Source organism: Anneissia japonica, unplaced genomic scaffold (genome assembly GCF_011630105.1).
Source record: "Anneissia japonica isolate Jap-2015-1 unplaced genomic scaffold, ASM1163010v1 scaffold287761_len698747_cov189, whole genome shotgun sequence".
Lineage (NCBI taxonomy): Eukaryota > Metazoa > Echinodermata > Crinoidea > Comatulida > Comatulidae > Anneissia > Anneissia japonica.
The window spans coordinates 478,523-494,687 of record NW_022715691.1 but is presented as its reverse complement, the minus strand read 5'-3'; the positions used below and the strand labels follow the sequence as shown (position 1 = coordinate 494,687).

General features: G+C 34.2%; 2 protein-coding genes across 2 annotated transcripts in view; one reads left to right on the top strand and one right to left on the bottom strand.

The window, feature by feature from the left end:
• The window catches only part of LOC117109321, a 19,859-nt gene extending 10,824 nt beyond the window's left edge, over nucleotides 1-9,035 (top strand). The window contains exons 2-7 of the mRNA XM_033251592.1: nucleotides 1,159-1,324; nucleotides 3,762-3,870; nucleotides 4,327-4,495; nucleotides 5,902-6,087; nucleotides 6,552-6,793; nucleotides 8,866-9,035. Of these exons, the coding sequence (XP_033107483.1) occupies nucleotides 1,184-1,324; nucleotides 3,762-3,870; nucleotides 4,327-4,495; nucleotides 5,902-6,087; nucleotides 6,552-6,793; nucleotides 8,866-9,035 (1,017 nt within the window). The 5' untranslated portion in view covers nucleotides 1,159-1,183. The remainder of the gene's footprint in view (nucleotides 1-1,158; nucleotides 1,325-3,761; nucleotides 3,871-4,326; nucleotides 4,496-5,901; nucleotides 6,088-6,551; nucleotides 6,794-8,865) is intronic.
• Nucleotides 9,036-13,197: 4,162 nt separating this feature from the next.
• The window catches only part of LOC117109314 (putative uncharacterized oxidoreductase YDR541C), a 12,454-nt gene continuing 9,486 nt past the window's right edge, over nucleotides 13,198-16,165 (bottom strand). Inside the window, exons 7-8 of the mRNA XM_033251586.1 lie at nucleotides 15,085-15,206; nucleotides 13,198-14,488 (exon numbers count right to left, since the gene is read on the bottom strand). Of these exons, the coding sequence (XP_033107477.1) occupies nucleotides 14,327-14,488; nucleotides 15,085-15,206 (284 nt within the window). The 3' untranslated portion in view covers nucleotides 13,198-14,326. The remainder of the gene's footprint in view (nucleotides 14,489-15,084; nucleotides 15,207-16,165) is intronic.

Sequence of the window (16,165 nt, the reverse complement as noted above, 5' to 3'; positions counted from 1 at the left end):
ATATATGTGGGTGGGTGTGTGTGCAATTACAATATGTTTAAATACTGCGAAAATGAATATCAATATTATAATTATTGTTACTATTTATTTATGATTGTATTTTCATATTTAAATTTATTATAATCATTACTATTCGATTAATAATAATGTCATTCAATATATTATAATTCTATGTTGGTTGTAGGCATTATACATCTTGATACAGTAAACCACGTACAGTACGTCTGTATGTCCATTTATTTTTCTAAATTGTGCCGGTTCACGTTTAAATTAAAATTGAAACGAATTTAAATTCAGAAGATACACAAGCGTGTTGAGATCCTATCGACGTGGTCTCAATTAATTACCGTTTTTAGTAGCCACAGGACATGCAGCAATCAATTCCGTGTCTCTATATTTGGTCTTTTGTCTTATCGAATAAGCATTGAGTGAGGGTTGACCCTTGGACACGTAGGCTGACCTTGCATTTAAAGTGGTTTCTTGTGCGTCGCACGTCCTATACACTAATAAACTTAGGCGCGGTAAATGAATGCAATTGTAGGCAATTGAATTATAAGAAAAAAGTATGCTAGTTCGATTGTGGCGTTAGCTCATCAGGCTATTAATTGTTAAAAGAATATAGGTCTAGGCCTTATTATGCATTCCATAATGCATTTGCAGATCCCAGGGGGTGCGTGAAATTATTAAAACCCTGTTAGTCTTAACAGTGTTTCTATATCCTATATTCATGTCAACAAGGATTCTGCTGCTTCAAACAGTGCCCTGATCATTCGACCAAAAACACAGTGTACTGTATTTATGTCGAACCCGCTTAGGTGGAAAGAGCAGTGACGTATCTACGGGGGAGTAGGGAATGCAAGCAGCAAGGGTGGCGCCAGCGGGGGTCCTAAATTGTCTTATTATTCGAGGGCTTCGACCCCTGGAACGCTTTCGAGGGATTCTGAGCGACACCCGACCACGCCCACCTTTCTTAGTCGTTGACTCACCCCCCATCCCCGTCGAGGACCTCAGAACCCCGTCGGGAAAATCCTGGCCCCACCACAGCGCCATCTCCCCCCCCCTCCCCGATTATTTTTTAGAAGTGTTTGATTGTTCATTTTTTAATGCTCATGAATATTTGGCAACGAAAACAGTGAATTACATTTTTCTTGACCTTAGAATCCATCTCACGTAAAACTTCGTTATGGATAACTCAGGTAAAGATGAACACCGTCCAATACTTGATGGAAATGAGATGAAATCGATTCCCGGTGGATCGTCGTTTGGGCCGAGCGATGGACAGGTGCGCCAAGATGCAGGTGGACCCGTTGATGACAGTGATATGGTAAGTGCTCATGGTGTCTCTCAGCAGTCGTTTTATTTACAAATGTGGTCGTGTGTATAATTATCACGGTATTATTACGATATAATATCTAAGTTTTATGTTCAATGTATGATTTGCCCATATATATTCATGATGATGTCATCATATCACATATCAAATCACAGATATTTGGCACATAAAACTTTATAAATTGTAGAGAGCTTTGCAGGGAGGGAGAGAGAGTATGGCGAAGTATCCGTCATCTGCTCACTCTTGAGCTTACTAATGCAGAACTTTCACCTTTTCAAATTAATTTGTTCGTCGATCGATTCTTTTTGGAATACTTTGTCAGCTGATTATTGTTTTCCGGTTTCCTTTCATCTTGCAAATTTTAAATCCTGTGTCACCCGTTTTCTTTTTAACTATCCTAACCCCTTGAGTGGCCCTTTGCCTTTTTTGGGGTGAATGAACACAAACAAAAAGTATGAAAGTAGTGCAATGCATGATGGTATTCTTTGTTGCTAAGGAACGTTCCCCCACCCCTTTTGCTATAAAATTTTAAAATTTCAATGTATATCAATGTTTGAAAATGAAACATTTATATTCGTAGATATATTTACAATGTTCTCCAGAGTATCGGAGATCATACAAGCCAAGGGGTCCTCTTTCCACTGCATCTCCCACAAATTAAGGCACGCTCCGGGCATGTTAGTTAAGGTCTATTACATCAATTGGTGCCTGTTATTGGCTGCTTTGGATTCAAACACATTGCCGAGTGCCATTATTTTTTCTTTTTTTTCTTTGAGAATTTGCGAATGTATGTATTTTAATGGGAGAATGTAAATTCAGTCAAATCATTAATTCAAATTCAATATAGAGAATTTACATCCACATCCACTAAGGACTATCATGGAGGAAATATATTAACATATCTTAATATATTTCCTCCATGATTATATAAAAAATAATCTTCCGCATTTAGTAGTTGCCTACAATGTTTTAATGAAATTCATGTTTCACAATTCATCAGTTCATTCGAATGTTTGCAGTCTGCACCCGAAGGTACATGTAATCGTAATTGTACAATCACTCACCGTACATCGATCTGCACATAAAACTTTATGTTAATTTCATTCTCATCCAATGGATTATTATTATTATTATTATTATTATTATTATTATTGTTGTTGTTGTTGTTGTTATTATTTTATTATTATTATTATTATTGTTATTATTATTAGTATTATTATTATCCATTAATAATAATAATATAAGTACTATCCGTTTCAATTTTATTGTTAATATCATTATGAATATCATTATTCAATTATTAATTTTTCAATTCAATTTATATTAGTTTTAATAATTATATTGCATTAAATATTGTAAATATCATTATAATTAATACCATTTGATAATTACTATAATCTAATAATACTTGACGTCTAAATATGTAGGCCTATTTTTAATTATGCATAATCATGCGCTTGGGGAGAATTGTGCATCATGTTGTAGCATTTTGCCGATCAACGTTTCCCACATAATATTTCAAATTTTAAGTACAATAGCCACCATTATTTTTCAGCTCGTGACGGATGTTACACGATCCCGGATCAAGTCTTCTATTAGACACTATATATACATATTATACCGCCTTTGCTTTTAGGTTGAAAGTCCAATTACGATAATATTATAATAATTTAAGGTAGTCTGCAATATATCGCGCGGTATCGTGTTCAACATCATTGTGCGCATCCATTATCCCCTTAATTACTCACTATTTGATTTCGTGAGCTAGAGCAACGTGCTTTTACAGCAATTTCAAAATAAAAGATGATTAATTTATTGATTCATTGATTAACTGACTGATTAATTGATTGATTAAGTGGTCGGTTGATTGGTTGATTGATTGATTGATTGATTAATTGATTGATTGATTGATTGATGTTGATCTTTTCTTTTGATTACTTTGTATGTTTATATTTTACTTTTAAATGTTGGCTTTTAGGGGGTTGGAAAATCGTTTTACAACAGTATTATGTATCTTTATTTGTTGTGTTCAAAAGACGAAATAAATTAAATTTACATGCTAAGTACAAATTCACTTGAGACTCAATTCGTAATTTAATCGGTTAATAGCTTAAAACAAACAAAAAAATGCTCTGTCCTATGAGCACATTATTAAGCAGGTAAATGAAAACTGCAACAATGAGACAATGATGAACACAGAGTTGCACATATTGTGGAAGACGTATATGATTGTGAAAATATTGCTTGGCCATGAAATAACTCCTCTTCTAAAATTAACACCTTACCTTACGGCTTTGAATTTTTGGTATAAAATTTGGTCGGTTTTGGTTTATTTGTAGTTTGTATACCGTTAAAATATTAATGTTTTTTATGCAAGTTACCCAAATGTTACAGTAATTTACATCGTGTTTACTGTACATGTAAACAGGACGAAGAGCCAGCCAGTGATCTAAGCATTGTAGGCGGAATGCTATACATCCTAGGGGCTACTGCAGGAAGCGGTATGATAGCAGCCCCAAAAGCAACGGTGGGAGCAGGTAGGCTTCAGCCACAAGTGGCGTATTGTGTGGGTAGGCACTGTGAAAAAAATAACCCCGGTACCTCCTTCGCTTCCTAACAATAGGCCCGTATAAAAAAGAAAGCACACACGTCACACACACAAATGGGAAAAGGCGCACAGTACGGTGTATAAGACGTTTGAGAGTGTACTGAATATACAATTTGTTATTTTCTGTAATAGAGACTGAACAGTTGCCTTTTATGATGTGCACAAGTTCTGAATTGGAGGTCCCATCCGGCATCCGGCCGCCCCTAGACCTGTCCCTTCTCTACTACACGAGATACAATTTTGTCATCCTTGGTTGTGCAAACATTTCTCTCATGTTTTTAGTTAATATTCAATTACATCGTCGCATAACCAAATGTGCAACGAATTTATTCGCTCCAAAATGATGATGTTTCAGATCTATTTATGTTTTTCTCATGTGTACTAGGCCTATTGGGCTTGGTTTCTCTGCCATTGATAGTTCTAATTGCAATTTTCACGGCCATCGCTTTGGCAAGATGTTGGCTTATTACAACCAAAGTAAACTCAGCGTACCAAGGTGAGGTGAGGTATCCACTGGCAGCTATAGCATATATGGCATTTGGACATCCAGGAAAGTATGTCAGGATACTGCCTTTTATATTCTAAATAATAACAATAATATTATTATTATTAATATTATCATTATTATTAGGCCTATTATAATTTTTATTTCACAATCCTGTAAGTGGCGATTTTATTTTGCGTTTGGTTTTGGAATAAATGTATAAACATTATTAATATTTTGGTAATTTTACACTTAATGATCCAGTGTTCTATTAGTATATAAGTAGGCCTAGTCTGTTATCTTTACTAGATTCACTGTTACTGTTACAGCTACATTTACATTTACATTTACTGTGTCTCTTACTGGTTTTTTCATTTACGGATATTATTATTGTTACTGTTCGTGTTAAGTTACTGTTACTGTTCAGTTACTGCTAATGTTACTGTTCAGTTGACTTGACTTGACTTAATTTGGCATCGAAGAACAAAAAATAAATAAAATTCAATAGAAAAAAGGTAAAAGCACCAGGTTAGAACATTAAAAAGGTGAAAACACGAGCAAACAGGTCATCTTTAAAAATAGTTTTAAAATAGCTTTAAAAGTTACTTTTACAAGTACTGTTACTGTTCAGTTACAGTTACTGTCCCTTACAGTTCAGTTACTGTTAGAGTGTTAACAGTTACAGTTACTGCTACTGTCACCGTCACTATTACTATTACTGTTACTGTTGGAGTTTTACTATTATCGTTACATGCTACTGTTGACCGTTACTGTTACTGTTTATTTACTGTTCAGTTACATGTTAAAGTGTTACTGTTACAGTTACTGCTACTGCATGTTACCGTCACTGTTACTATTACTGTTACCGTTGGAGTGTTACTGTTACCGTTACATGCTACTGTTGACCGTTACTGTTACTGTTTATTTACTGGCACTGTTCAGTTACTATGTTACTGTTAGTTACTGTTCAGTTACTTTTAGAGTATTACTGTTACCGTACTGCTACACTGTTACTGTTCAGTTACTGGTACTGTTACTGTTAGTTATTCAGTTACTGGTACTGTTAATGGTACCGTTCAGTTGCTGTAAATGACTCTTACTGTTACTATTCTGCTACTGGTAGCGTTACAGCTACTGTTACTGGTACTGTGACTATTCAGTTACTGGTAGGGGCCTACTAGTACTTAGTTAAACTTACGTGTGATGTTGTTACATTTACTGTTACTATTAATACTATTAATAATACTGTTACTTTTACTAATTACTAATACTGTATACTGTTTCAGGCACTAGTACTAGATCTGGTACGATTAGGCCTTCATTACTATTACTGCTATTGCTATTACCTATTTTCATTTTTATTACAGTTATTGTTATACTATTACTGTATTATTGTGAATAATATTATTATTATTATGATTAATGATTATTCATTAATTTTTTAAAATTAAATGTTATCAATAATATTTATTACAGAGTATTCACAAGCGCCATGATGGGCGTGGCGTTATTCTGCTATAGTGTTGTCAATCTTCTTGCTGCTTCCAGTACCTTTGAAGCAATGACCAAGGACTGGTTACCTATGCCGCTTTGTGGTTGGCTTATTATTGTGGCGGCTGTAGTGTGTCCGATCACGTGGTTCCGAACACCTAGAGAGTCTCTGTAAGTCCACTTAAGGAGGACTAGTGTTGTCCAAAAACTCTGGTTCCATTCTGGCTTACTTACTTTTTAGCTGTTGCTTATCAAAATTGTATCTCTACTGAGATCTAGCCATTGTTTCCATTAGTATTGTTTTCCAGTATTTTGCCTTTTAATATATATATATATATATATATTCAATCGGTGTTGTTGGTATTGATACTCATGCGCTGACGAAGGTAACAGGATCCAAAGCCGCTAAAGACCATGAAAACCCCGGTCCCAAAACCAAAAATGGTCTTATATTGGACCTGTATTAATGCCCGATAACCCAGGAATCTGAAGACCTTACTTTAATTGCCACTGCCCATGAAAAATTCATTAATACAAATTTCATCGAACATAAATGACGTCATCATTATAGCTAATGAAAGATATGAATATGTCTACGCAATATGAGTCATAATGTTGTTATTTTCTATTTATAGACCCGTAGCTGTGACAGCGTTTTTTGTAAGCTTGACGGCGGCCACTATAATGTTCATCGTCATCTTAACCGACACAAGTGCACCAAAGCACGTTGAATATCCTAAGATTACATTTGTGTCACTTTGTAATGCATGGTCCACGTATTCTTATACCGTGGCCGGACACCCATACTTCACGACCATACAGAATGCGATGAAACGGCAGTCGGCGTTCAAAGTCAGTGTTGCGTTAGCACTACTGGGTAAGATTATCAAAGAGTAAGCAGGGGTGGATTTAGGGGGGGGGCGGCCTGGCCCCGGGCCCCACTTTTGGGATGTAAAAAAAAGAAAAAGAAAAAAATGATAGCCCACAACGCCTCAAATGTTATTTTCGGGCGTCTAGAACACAAAAATTTCGCGGGGGAATGCCCCCGGACCCCCTAGGTCGTTGTTGTCTCGATCGGCCCAAATTTCGGTCCCCACTTTTGGACATCTCTGGATCCGCCCCTGGTAAGGGAAAAGGTAGTCGAGCCTGTTACAGGTTCGGAGTGCATATCACTCAGCAATTCCCCTTTGGAATTATTTCTCACCCCTTATTAAAATGAAAGTGATAATTGAGTATGGAAAAAATAACTATAAATTTAACAACAAAAGTTATTTCTTTAAATTTATATAGGCCTCGAGTAGATACCACATTCGTCCAGGGGCGGATCCAGAATTTTTCAGACGGGGGGCGGGGCACAACAGTTTGAAAATAGATAAGTGAGTAGCACATAACATTGATTTGCATTGAAATTTTTAAAATTTAGCGACTAGAACGGGGGAACGTGCCCCTCGTGCCCCCCCCTAACTGGATTCTCCCCTGGTTTCCATCAATAATATGGTGCCAAACGTAGACTAGGAAATAACTGCTATTTTTAAGTTCAGCTTCCAACGACGGTGGACTGAGGTGGGCGTGACCCTTCTAGTACACCCTCCCCTCTTTTGGAAAATGTTACTAATCCCCCACCCCCACCAGATCCGTGATTCTAGCTTTGAATAGATCAAGGTTGGGAGTCTGAACCTCAACCACTGCAGATACCGATATTCATTGACAAGTTCTTGATTATCTTATTAAATTTACATAATAAAATAAATATATTTGTAATCCACGTAAGCTGCCGATATAACGATGAAAATATTGATTGATGTTGACTGCAATGACGATAAAGCCAAATGCTTCCACAAGTCTAATAATATATCATTCATCATTATCATAATAATCATTACCATCATCTTCTCTATACTGATCAGCATCATCAAGCTATTGTAATTTATCATTTTGATCATTATATTATTGTTGTCTGTTATTATTATCATCTTATTTATCATCACTGCAGCAGACGACATCATCAATATTTTTATCGTTATATCGGTAGCTTAAGTGGATTACAAATATATTTATTTTATTATGTAAATTTAATAAGATAATCAAGGACTTGTCGAACTCAATATGAATAATAACAACTCAAGCAATAAAGCAAGAAGTCTTTGTTCACTTAAGTGCAATGTCAGATCCAGAAACCCATTCATCAAAAACCTAATATTAAGCCTATTATAATAAAGCATTCACAGGATAATTTAATATATAGGCCTGGATCTATTTATATTTGCAATATTTACATATACCTGCTTTGTTCAAACCATGTTCAAACTGCAATCTACCAAAATTATTTTCTGTGTTTTCGTATTATTTAATAAGTAATAAATGTTGCATATTCCGAATATGGAAGCCAGATATAATGTCTACCGATTTTTCATGATAAAACAATCGATCTTGTATCTATTGCCATCATCATCATCATCATCATCATCATCATCATCATCATCATCATCATTGACCAATACTGACGCTTAAAACATTGCAGTGGCGGATCTAGAAGTTACTGCAAGAAGAGGAGTCCAAAGGTCCAAGTGGGTAGGCTTTAAACATTTTAATTTCTTATCTAAATGATGTCACACCTGCTGCCGATGTGAGGGTCCGGCAAGTTCCCCATTCGTCACCCACTGGATTCGCGCCACTTAAATTGAATGTTTTCATCCGAATATAGAGGAAATCTCGTAGTAGGGGCGGATCCAGAGATGTTCGAAATGGGGGTGGGGAGGAGCCGAAAGGGGCCGATCGAGGTAACACCACCCAAATATTTGTCTTCTAGACGCCCAAAATTACCTCTGGGCGTTATTTTTTTATTTTTAAAAAACTTTCCAAAAGGTGGGGAAGGAGCGCGCCTCCCCCTAAATCTTCCCCTGCGTAGTCTGTTTAAAATAACTGTTTCCTTTAACAAATCCTTTCTAGGTTCACTATGCTTATACGAGATGACGATTATGCCAAGTTTTTTCATCTACGGGGGCTCCATCTATGGTACAGCGGACAACCTACTCTACTATCTACCTTATAACGCCGGGCAAGTGATTGCCGGACTACTACTAGCCATCCATTTTGGAACAGTGATGGTCAACGTTTAAGATGAAATGAGACTTTTTGCCACTCTCGCCACCGAGACCCCTTTCCATCCGGCCTTTTGCTACTTCTGGGTAAAAAGCAAACTATATTTGTTTATTTGTTTTTGTTTTTTATTATTATTATTATTATGGATGCAAGTGGTCTATATTTATATTTTGTATTTGTATAGCAATATAGCGCCTATGACCCGTAACAGAAATTAAATTTAGGGCTATATATTTCTTCTCAATAACATCAAAACATATTTTACACTAGCATCCAGTTTTATTTTCAGGTTTTAAGTAAAGTTTTGATTATACTTGAATTTTATGTTTCTTTATAATTTCATTGAATGCGTAAATGCACAGGTTATTCAATCTTATAGACATGTTAAAATTAAGGTACTGTGTGTTTTTCCTTGACAGAAACAACATGGCAAATGTGTTTGATCCGTTCCCTTGTCATGGTTTCGGAGCTTCTAATAGCTTTACTCATTCCACACTACGGCGAATTTCTGACATTAGTCGGCGCATTTCTGGCTTTACCAATCGTCTTTATTCTTCCATCATTATTCTACCTACGTCTACGGAACATGGATGATACTAGACCTAATGGTTTCATGTAAGTCTAATACGATTTCTGCAAATTTAAACAATAATTAATTTCTATTTAAAAACGAAAAAATAATAATAGTATTATCACAACAACAACAATAATAATAATAATATGTAATAATAATAATAATAATAATAATAATAATAATGATAATATGTAATAATAATAATATTAATTATAATAATAATAATAATAATATGTAATAATATGTAATAATAATAATAATAATAATAATAAGTGGATCTGTTTATTGTTTGCAGCAACCATTATTGAAGTGTTTTCAATATCGCTTATTATATTATTTTATATTACAGCATATCATTGTACAGTATCATATTATGTTATATCATATAACATAATATGATACTATACATAGTATGCTATACTAAATCATAGTATATTGAATTATGTTATATTATATTATACAGTGTTACTTTGGTATATGATATTATATATCAAATAATTATTATAATCATATCAAATTATAATACACCAAGTATATCACGTTAAATATAATTAGAGTATGATATCGTATTATGTGAATGATTATATTGTTCAAATCAACCCATCCTTTGCAGATTTAACCCCTAATGACCAATTCATTTTTTAATCATAATGAGCGATGGCAACCACTGTTATAGGGTAGCTAAATTTGCCTACCAAATCCTCTCCTTACGGCAGTCTGTTGTGTTTACGTAAATCATATTTTAAGAAATGTTTGTAAATTTTGTTTTTAAAACTTTTTAATCGTGTTTTTTTTTTTTTTTTTTTGCATGTGTTGCATGTGTTTTAAAAATGTCCTGTATTTCACTCATAAGCCAGAATTGGCTGGTCTCTGTTTTAATCTGAGAGTGTGAAACAAATAAATAAAGAACTAACTAACTGTATTTTACATTGTTCATCTTGCAGAGGTATGCTGTTAAATTCTACAGCAGTACATCTTATTATTCTCGCGGTTGGTATAGTACTCTGTCTCGGTTCCATCTACTCATCATTCCACACACTCGTTATAGAGGGCGCGCACTTAGCCATTCCATGCTTTGTCAACTTCACAGCTTTATGACCCACTCAGAGCTACATGATTGTTACGTTTCGGACTGATGAAATAAAGTAGTTACATATTCCGATGTCAAATCCTAGTCGTAAAGCGCAGATACTAGCATGAGCGTAGTGCAATAGATCTTTCCAGAGTGTTACTTAACAACTGACCAATCAGAATAGAGTAAGGAATACGCGCGTGTCCTACAAACACACGTGTTGTCCCACGAACGAATGGTTTACGTACATTTACGCTTGTTTGTGGGACCTTAGCAACAATATCCAAGGGGCGGGGCTTAGCGTAAAGTCCATTAAGTATCATTAGGTGAAGACAGTTACAAGATGATTTTCCTATACTGTACTTGTATTATATTATGTCAGTGCACTTTCTGATCTTCCATTTCGTGCAGATGAATGTATTGACTGCAATGACATCACAGAACCATGGCAGCCAGAACATGGCAGGACCACTGATAAAACATTTAAACCTTTGTTTGCTTCTGTGCTAGCACACTAATTGGAATTGATTGTTTTTGTTAATTGTTTTATTACAGTAATTTAAGTTTAATTAGTTATTTATGTTTCAAAAACTAATTAAAATTAAACTTGTGGCAGTCTGATTTACAGTAAATCCTTTCTGATCCACTAGGCCTCAGGGCTGCTTATTCTTAGATTCTGAAGCGTGAAGCGTATGTGTGAGTTGAAGACTCTCCCTGGATGGGACACTGTTTCATCGCAAGTCATTTACAACCTGCAATTAACTCTGATGAGATTTATAATAAATCAAATCCCTGTGCTTTCATTTCTGACGTCAGATTAACAGTGGGTTACAGAATTTAAATAATTATAATAATAATGATCGACTTATAGAATGCATATTGTTGGGACCCTAAAGCCATACACATCCTAATGAGCATGTTTGGCCGTTGACTCCGAGAAGCTTATCTAGTAATCTTTAATCTATGGAAAGCAAGACTTTTTATACCTTGTTTATCGAACCTGCTGCCTACCAATAATGATGATTTCGAATAAAAATAAAAATTTATTTTTGGCCATTATTAGGGCACCCGCAACCACAGTTATTATTATTATTTTTTTTTTTAAATAAGTCTTTCTTTTTTTTTTTATTATGCCCGCCGCTGCCTTGAAATCTCCCAAAAAAAAGGTATGTAGGCCTATATATCTGCCTAATTATAAAATTTAAAGCATTTAACCATCCCATACACTGTTTACATTCAACAATATAATTTATTTGTATTTTCTTCTCCATCTGGATGGTTTTTGCAAAATTATTTGCTAAATAAGAAAACAAAATTTTATTTTTATTTTTTTCCCTGCCCTCCTCTGACAATCTTTAATAAAATAAGTTCACAAAACAAGGTACAAAAAAGTCTTGCCTCACCAAATATGCATTGAATAGAATCAGCCAATAGGACAATTGGTAATATCATCCCCTCACGAGTGAGTTATGGTAAGTCCACGAGTCATAAGCTTTTAATTGAGGTAGAGAAACACATTGATATTGAATGATTTCAGTTCTTTGCTGCCACAGTATGTCTTTCTTTTTATCAACTTTATATAATCTGCTCTATATAGTGAATGATGATACATTGATGGATTTAAAATATAATCTATATAGCTATATTCAAATTTTGATATAAGAAACATCCGTAAAATATAATTTCACAAAAACATAATACTTATATGGTGTTCAATGCAAATACATTATGAAAATGTTGGCAATAAAGGTAAAAAAAAATCATGATACAGACTATGGTTGAACATTTCGTATAGTGCCTTGTATTCTCACATAGGCCTATAAGATGAGGTTTAAAATAGTAAATTACAATTTTAAAAAAACTGGAGATAATCTTATATGCACAACACATACATTTTTTAAATTTTAAAATCATGTTCGTGACGATCATCAGTAACACACAAATTTACTACTGAAATGAAGCTACTAACTGTTAGTATGAATGAATGTAATTTTAAATGCAGGAAATAACATTTAAAAGTCCATAAAATGGTAATATTTGGAAGATTAGCCATACATTTGGCTCCATTTTGAGGCAGCTAGATACAGTGCCATGATCATAAAGAGCAGCAAAAAGTAGGAATTGTGATGGTGAAAGAGAGGGGTAGTCTTATACACCTAACATACTAAAATCGTAAAAAAATCTTCTCAAAATCAGAGATCATTTTATAGAGTACCACAGTGGTGTCGTCACGACGCCAGGTGGTGCAGTGGTGGCTCTAGGATATAATTTATGGGGTGGGGGGGCTAAGATGTCTGACTGGGGGGGGCTAAGATGTCTGACTGGGGGGGGCTAAGTATTTATGGGTGTAACTATAACACACAGCTTTATCTGAGGGCCGAAGGCCTGATCCAGGGGTGGGTATGGGAGAGGGTGTCCCCTCCCCCCAAAAACAAGGTTTTTTTTATTTAATTGGGACTTCTAGATGGCCGGAAATATCTGGGATGGGAAAACTAGGCCTATTTTTTTTTTTTTTTTTTTTTGGTCCGACTGCCCGACTGTTCATTGAAAAATTTCTTTCTCACAATTTTTTGTTGAAAACTAATAGTTTATTGAAATACGGTATTCAAGGTTAGCAATCCAATTTTTTTTTTCAAGCTTATTAGATTTATGTGGTTGTATAAATTCATCTCTTTAAACAATATTTTCTTAAATTCCTAGATTTTTTTAATTGTTAAGTGCATTAAAGCTTTAGCAGAATGCGCTATATCAAGGTTAAATTATTATTATATAAACATGGATAAGACATTGAGGGCGCCCTATTTTAAATATCATTAAACTTTTTTTCTCTCTTTTGTGGTATAACAACAAATATTTTATTCATCAATACATCAATTACATAGTAAATAACAGTAAAATTATAACTAGAATTTGTTGCACTCAAAATACAATGAAGACAAAAAGAGAATTATATTCTTTCAATTAATTACAATATATTCCAATTACAGTATATTATCAATACAATGTGTTGCATAATATGTTTACACTCAATTTTGTACATTAGTTTAAAAAATCTTTTAGGTAAAGTTCAAATTACTTTTGTAAAAAAGAATGTATTTGTGTACACTGTCTTAATTTAAATATACAGTAATGTTATAAATAGAAAATAGAATCAATCTTGAATCTAAAAACATGATACCATTTTCATAGTACAGTATAATAAAATTGTGAAACTAAAAAATTAATTACTATTTTATATTTAAGTATTCACAAAATGACTACACCTCTGCAAAAAATAATAATCTACCTCTTATTAATATAATACTATCTATCACAGTAAAAGTACTGCCATATATAATGTAGAAATGTCATTCAACCATTAAAACTACAAAGAATACAATTACATTATTTTTTTATTTGATAATTTAAATACCATTTGAAAATTAGTTTTATATGACTATAAACAAAATGTGTTAACAAATTTGACTTTGATACAATAGAATGAAATTCATATTTTCCTCTGTCTACCCTGGAATATTACTGATGACCCTTTTATTGACACAGAATTTAATGTTTACATTTTTAGTAGCACTCTTGCCACATTCTGCTGACTTAGTCTCCGTTGCAGCTACTCTTTTTTCTGGTTACTTAGACTCCACTGCAGCCTCACTTTCACTTGGTTATTATTCTTGGCTTGAGGCTTCACCAGCAGCCTCTGCCGCCTCCTGTGGTCTGCCTTTATAATTTGACGTCTTCTTCACCCAGCCTTTCTCAATCACACTGTAGCCCATTTCAATTAGACTTTCCTCAACTGGAATAGGATCTATCTTAAGAACATCCTTCATCTAAAAAAAGCAAAGCTATACTGTATTTAATAAACTCCTTTTGCAGTTCTTAGTAAAAGCATAGTCTTCCACCCTCCCCACTGTTTAACCTGTATGTTTACCATAGAGAAAATCAGTATACTGATTATTTATTTTATTTAATACAATAATTTGAACCATATTTTAATGACGATTTCAGACACCGACAATCAGCAGATGGTGTTTTGTTGTCTAGCTTAACACAACTGTTGCACAAACTGCCTTCACAATTATCATAATCGACAGCTACCACATAAGCTCCAAATTCAAAATTCTTTTATTCATCAAGATAAAAAATGAAAAAATACAATAATGTTGATAAAAAGGAATCCCCCAGAAACCTCATTCTTAACCCAGAAACCACAGTTCAAATGTGGTGACTGAACCATAAGGATATTAAAGATTGCTTAAAATTATTGCATAAATTGTATGTTTTCCTGGCAAACCAGTCAAACTTAACTAAATCGGCAAAGTGCAAGGGGAATGCATCATACAAAATGATGATTGAAAAGTAAAAGGATGAAGGCACACTATCTGTTTTTTGAGCTCTAAGAAAGTAAAAGAAAATGAGGACGTACCCTGGTATTATCAGCAGTGATGACTACACCAAGCGAGCCAAGTAAACCTTTCACTTCAGAGTTGAACAAAGCAACGATCCTCATAAAAAAGTTTGGTGCCGCTTTTGTTGGAGGATTATAGCCTGTGATTAATAATAAAATAAGGCTTGAAGTTTTCTTTTTAATAAAATCTATATAGCTATATTAAAATTTTAATATGAGAAACATCTGTAAAATATAATTTCAAAAAAACATAATACTTATATGGTGTTCAATGCAAATACAAAGTTTGGCGCCACTTTTGTTGGAGGGTTATAGCCTGTGATTAATAATAAAATAAGGCTTAAAGTTTTTTTTTAAATAAAATCTATATAGCTATTTTAAAAATTTAATATGAGAAACATCTGTAAAATACAATTTAAAAAAAACATAATACTTATATGGTGTTCATGATACAGATTATGGTTGAACATGTGTTGTTGTCCAAGCATGATGACATTAGGTAATAAGTTAGTATATAGCGCCCCCACACATGCGTCTTAGGCAGTGGCATATCTAGGGGAGGGTGCGGGGTCACAATCTCCAAAAAAATTACTTGCGCCCCCCCCCCCAAGTCGTCCCCTCAAAAATCACGGTCAAGTAGGTAAAAATCACCTAAAATCACCATATTTTGCGAATTAGGGCCCCTCAACTGATCATCGAGCCCCCCCCCCACCACTTCACCCCGATTTCAAGACTTCAAAATATGCCACTGGTCTTATTGAGAGCTGTAGAGCACTTGCTGCTGATATTGCTCAAAAAAAGATGTTTTCAGCTGGCTTTTAAATGCAGCTAAGAATGTTATACTGTTTCATTTGATAATCAGTGTCACTCAGTGATCGTGCAATTTTATTATTTTTTTAAAGATGTATTGTACCATGAAAATGACAAACCAGACCCAGATGGAGACCACAGATCCTATTAGTCTTATCTTAATATTTGTAATGTTACATGTGCTGTTTTAAAACTCACCTTTTTAACATGTACTTTTCTTAAATTTCCCCTAGCATTTTTATTTTTATTGTTTCTTAAATTTCTCCAAGCATTTTCATTTTTATTGTTA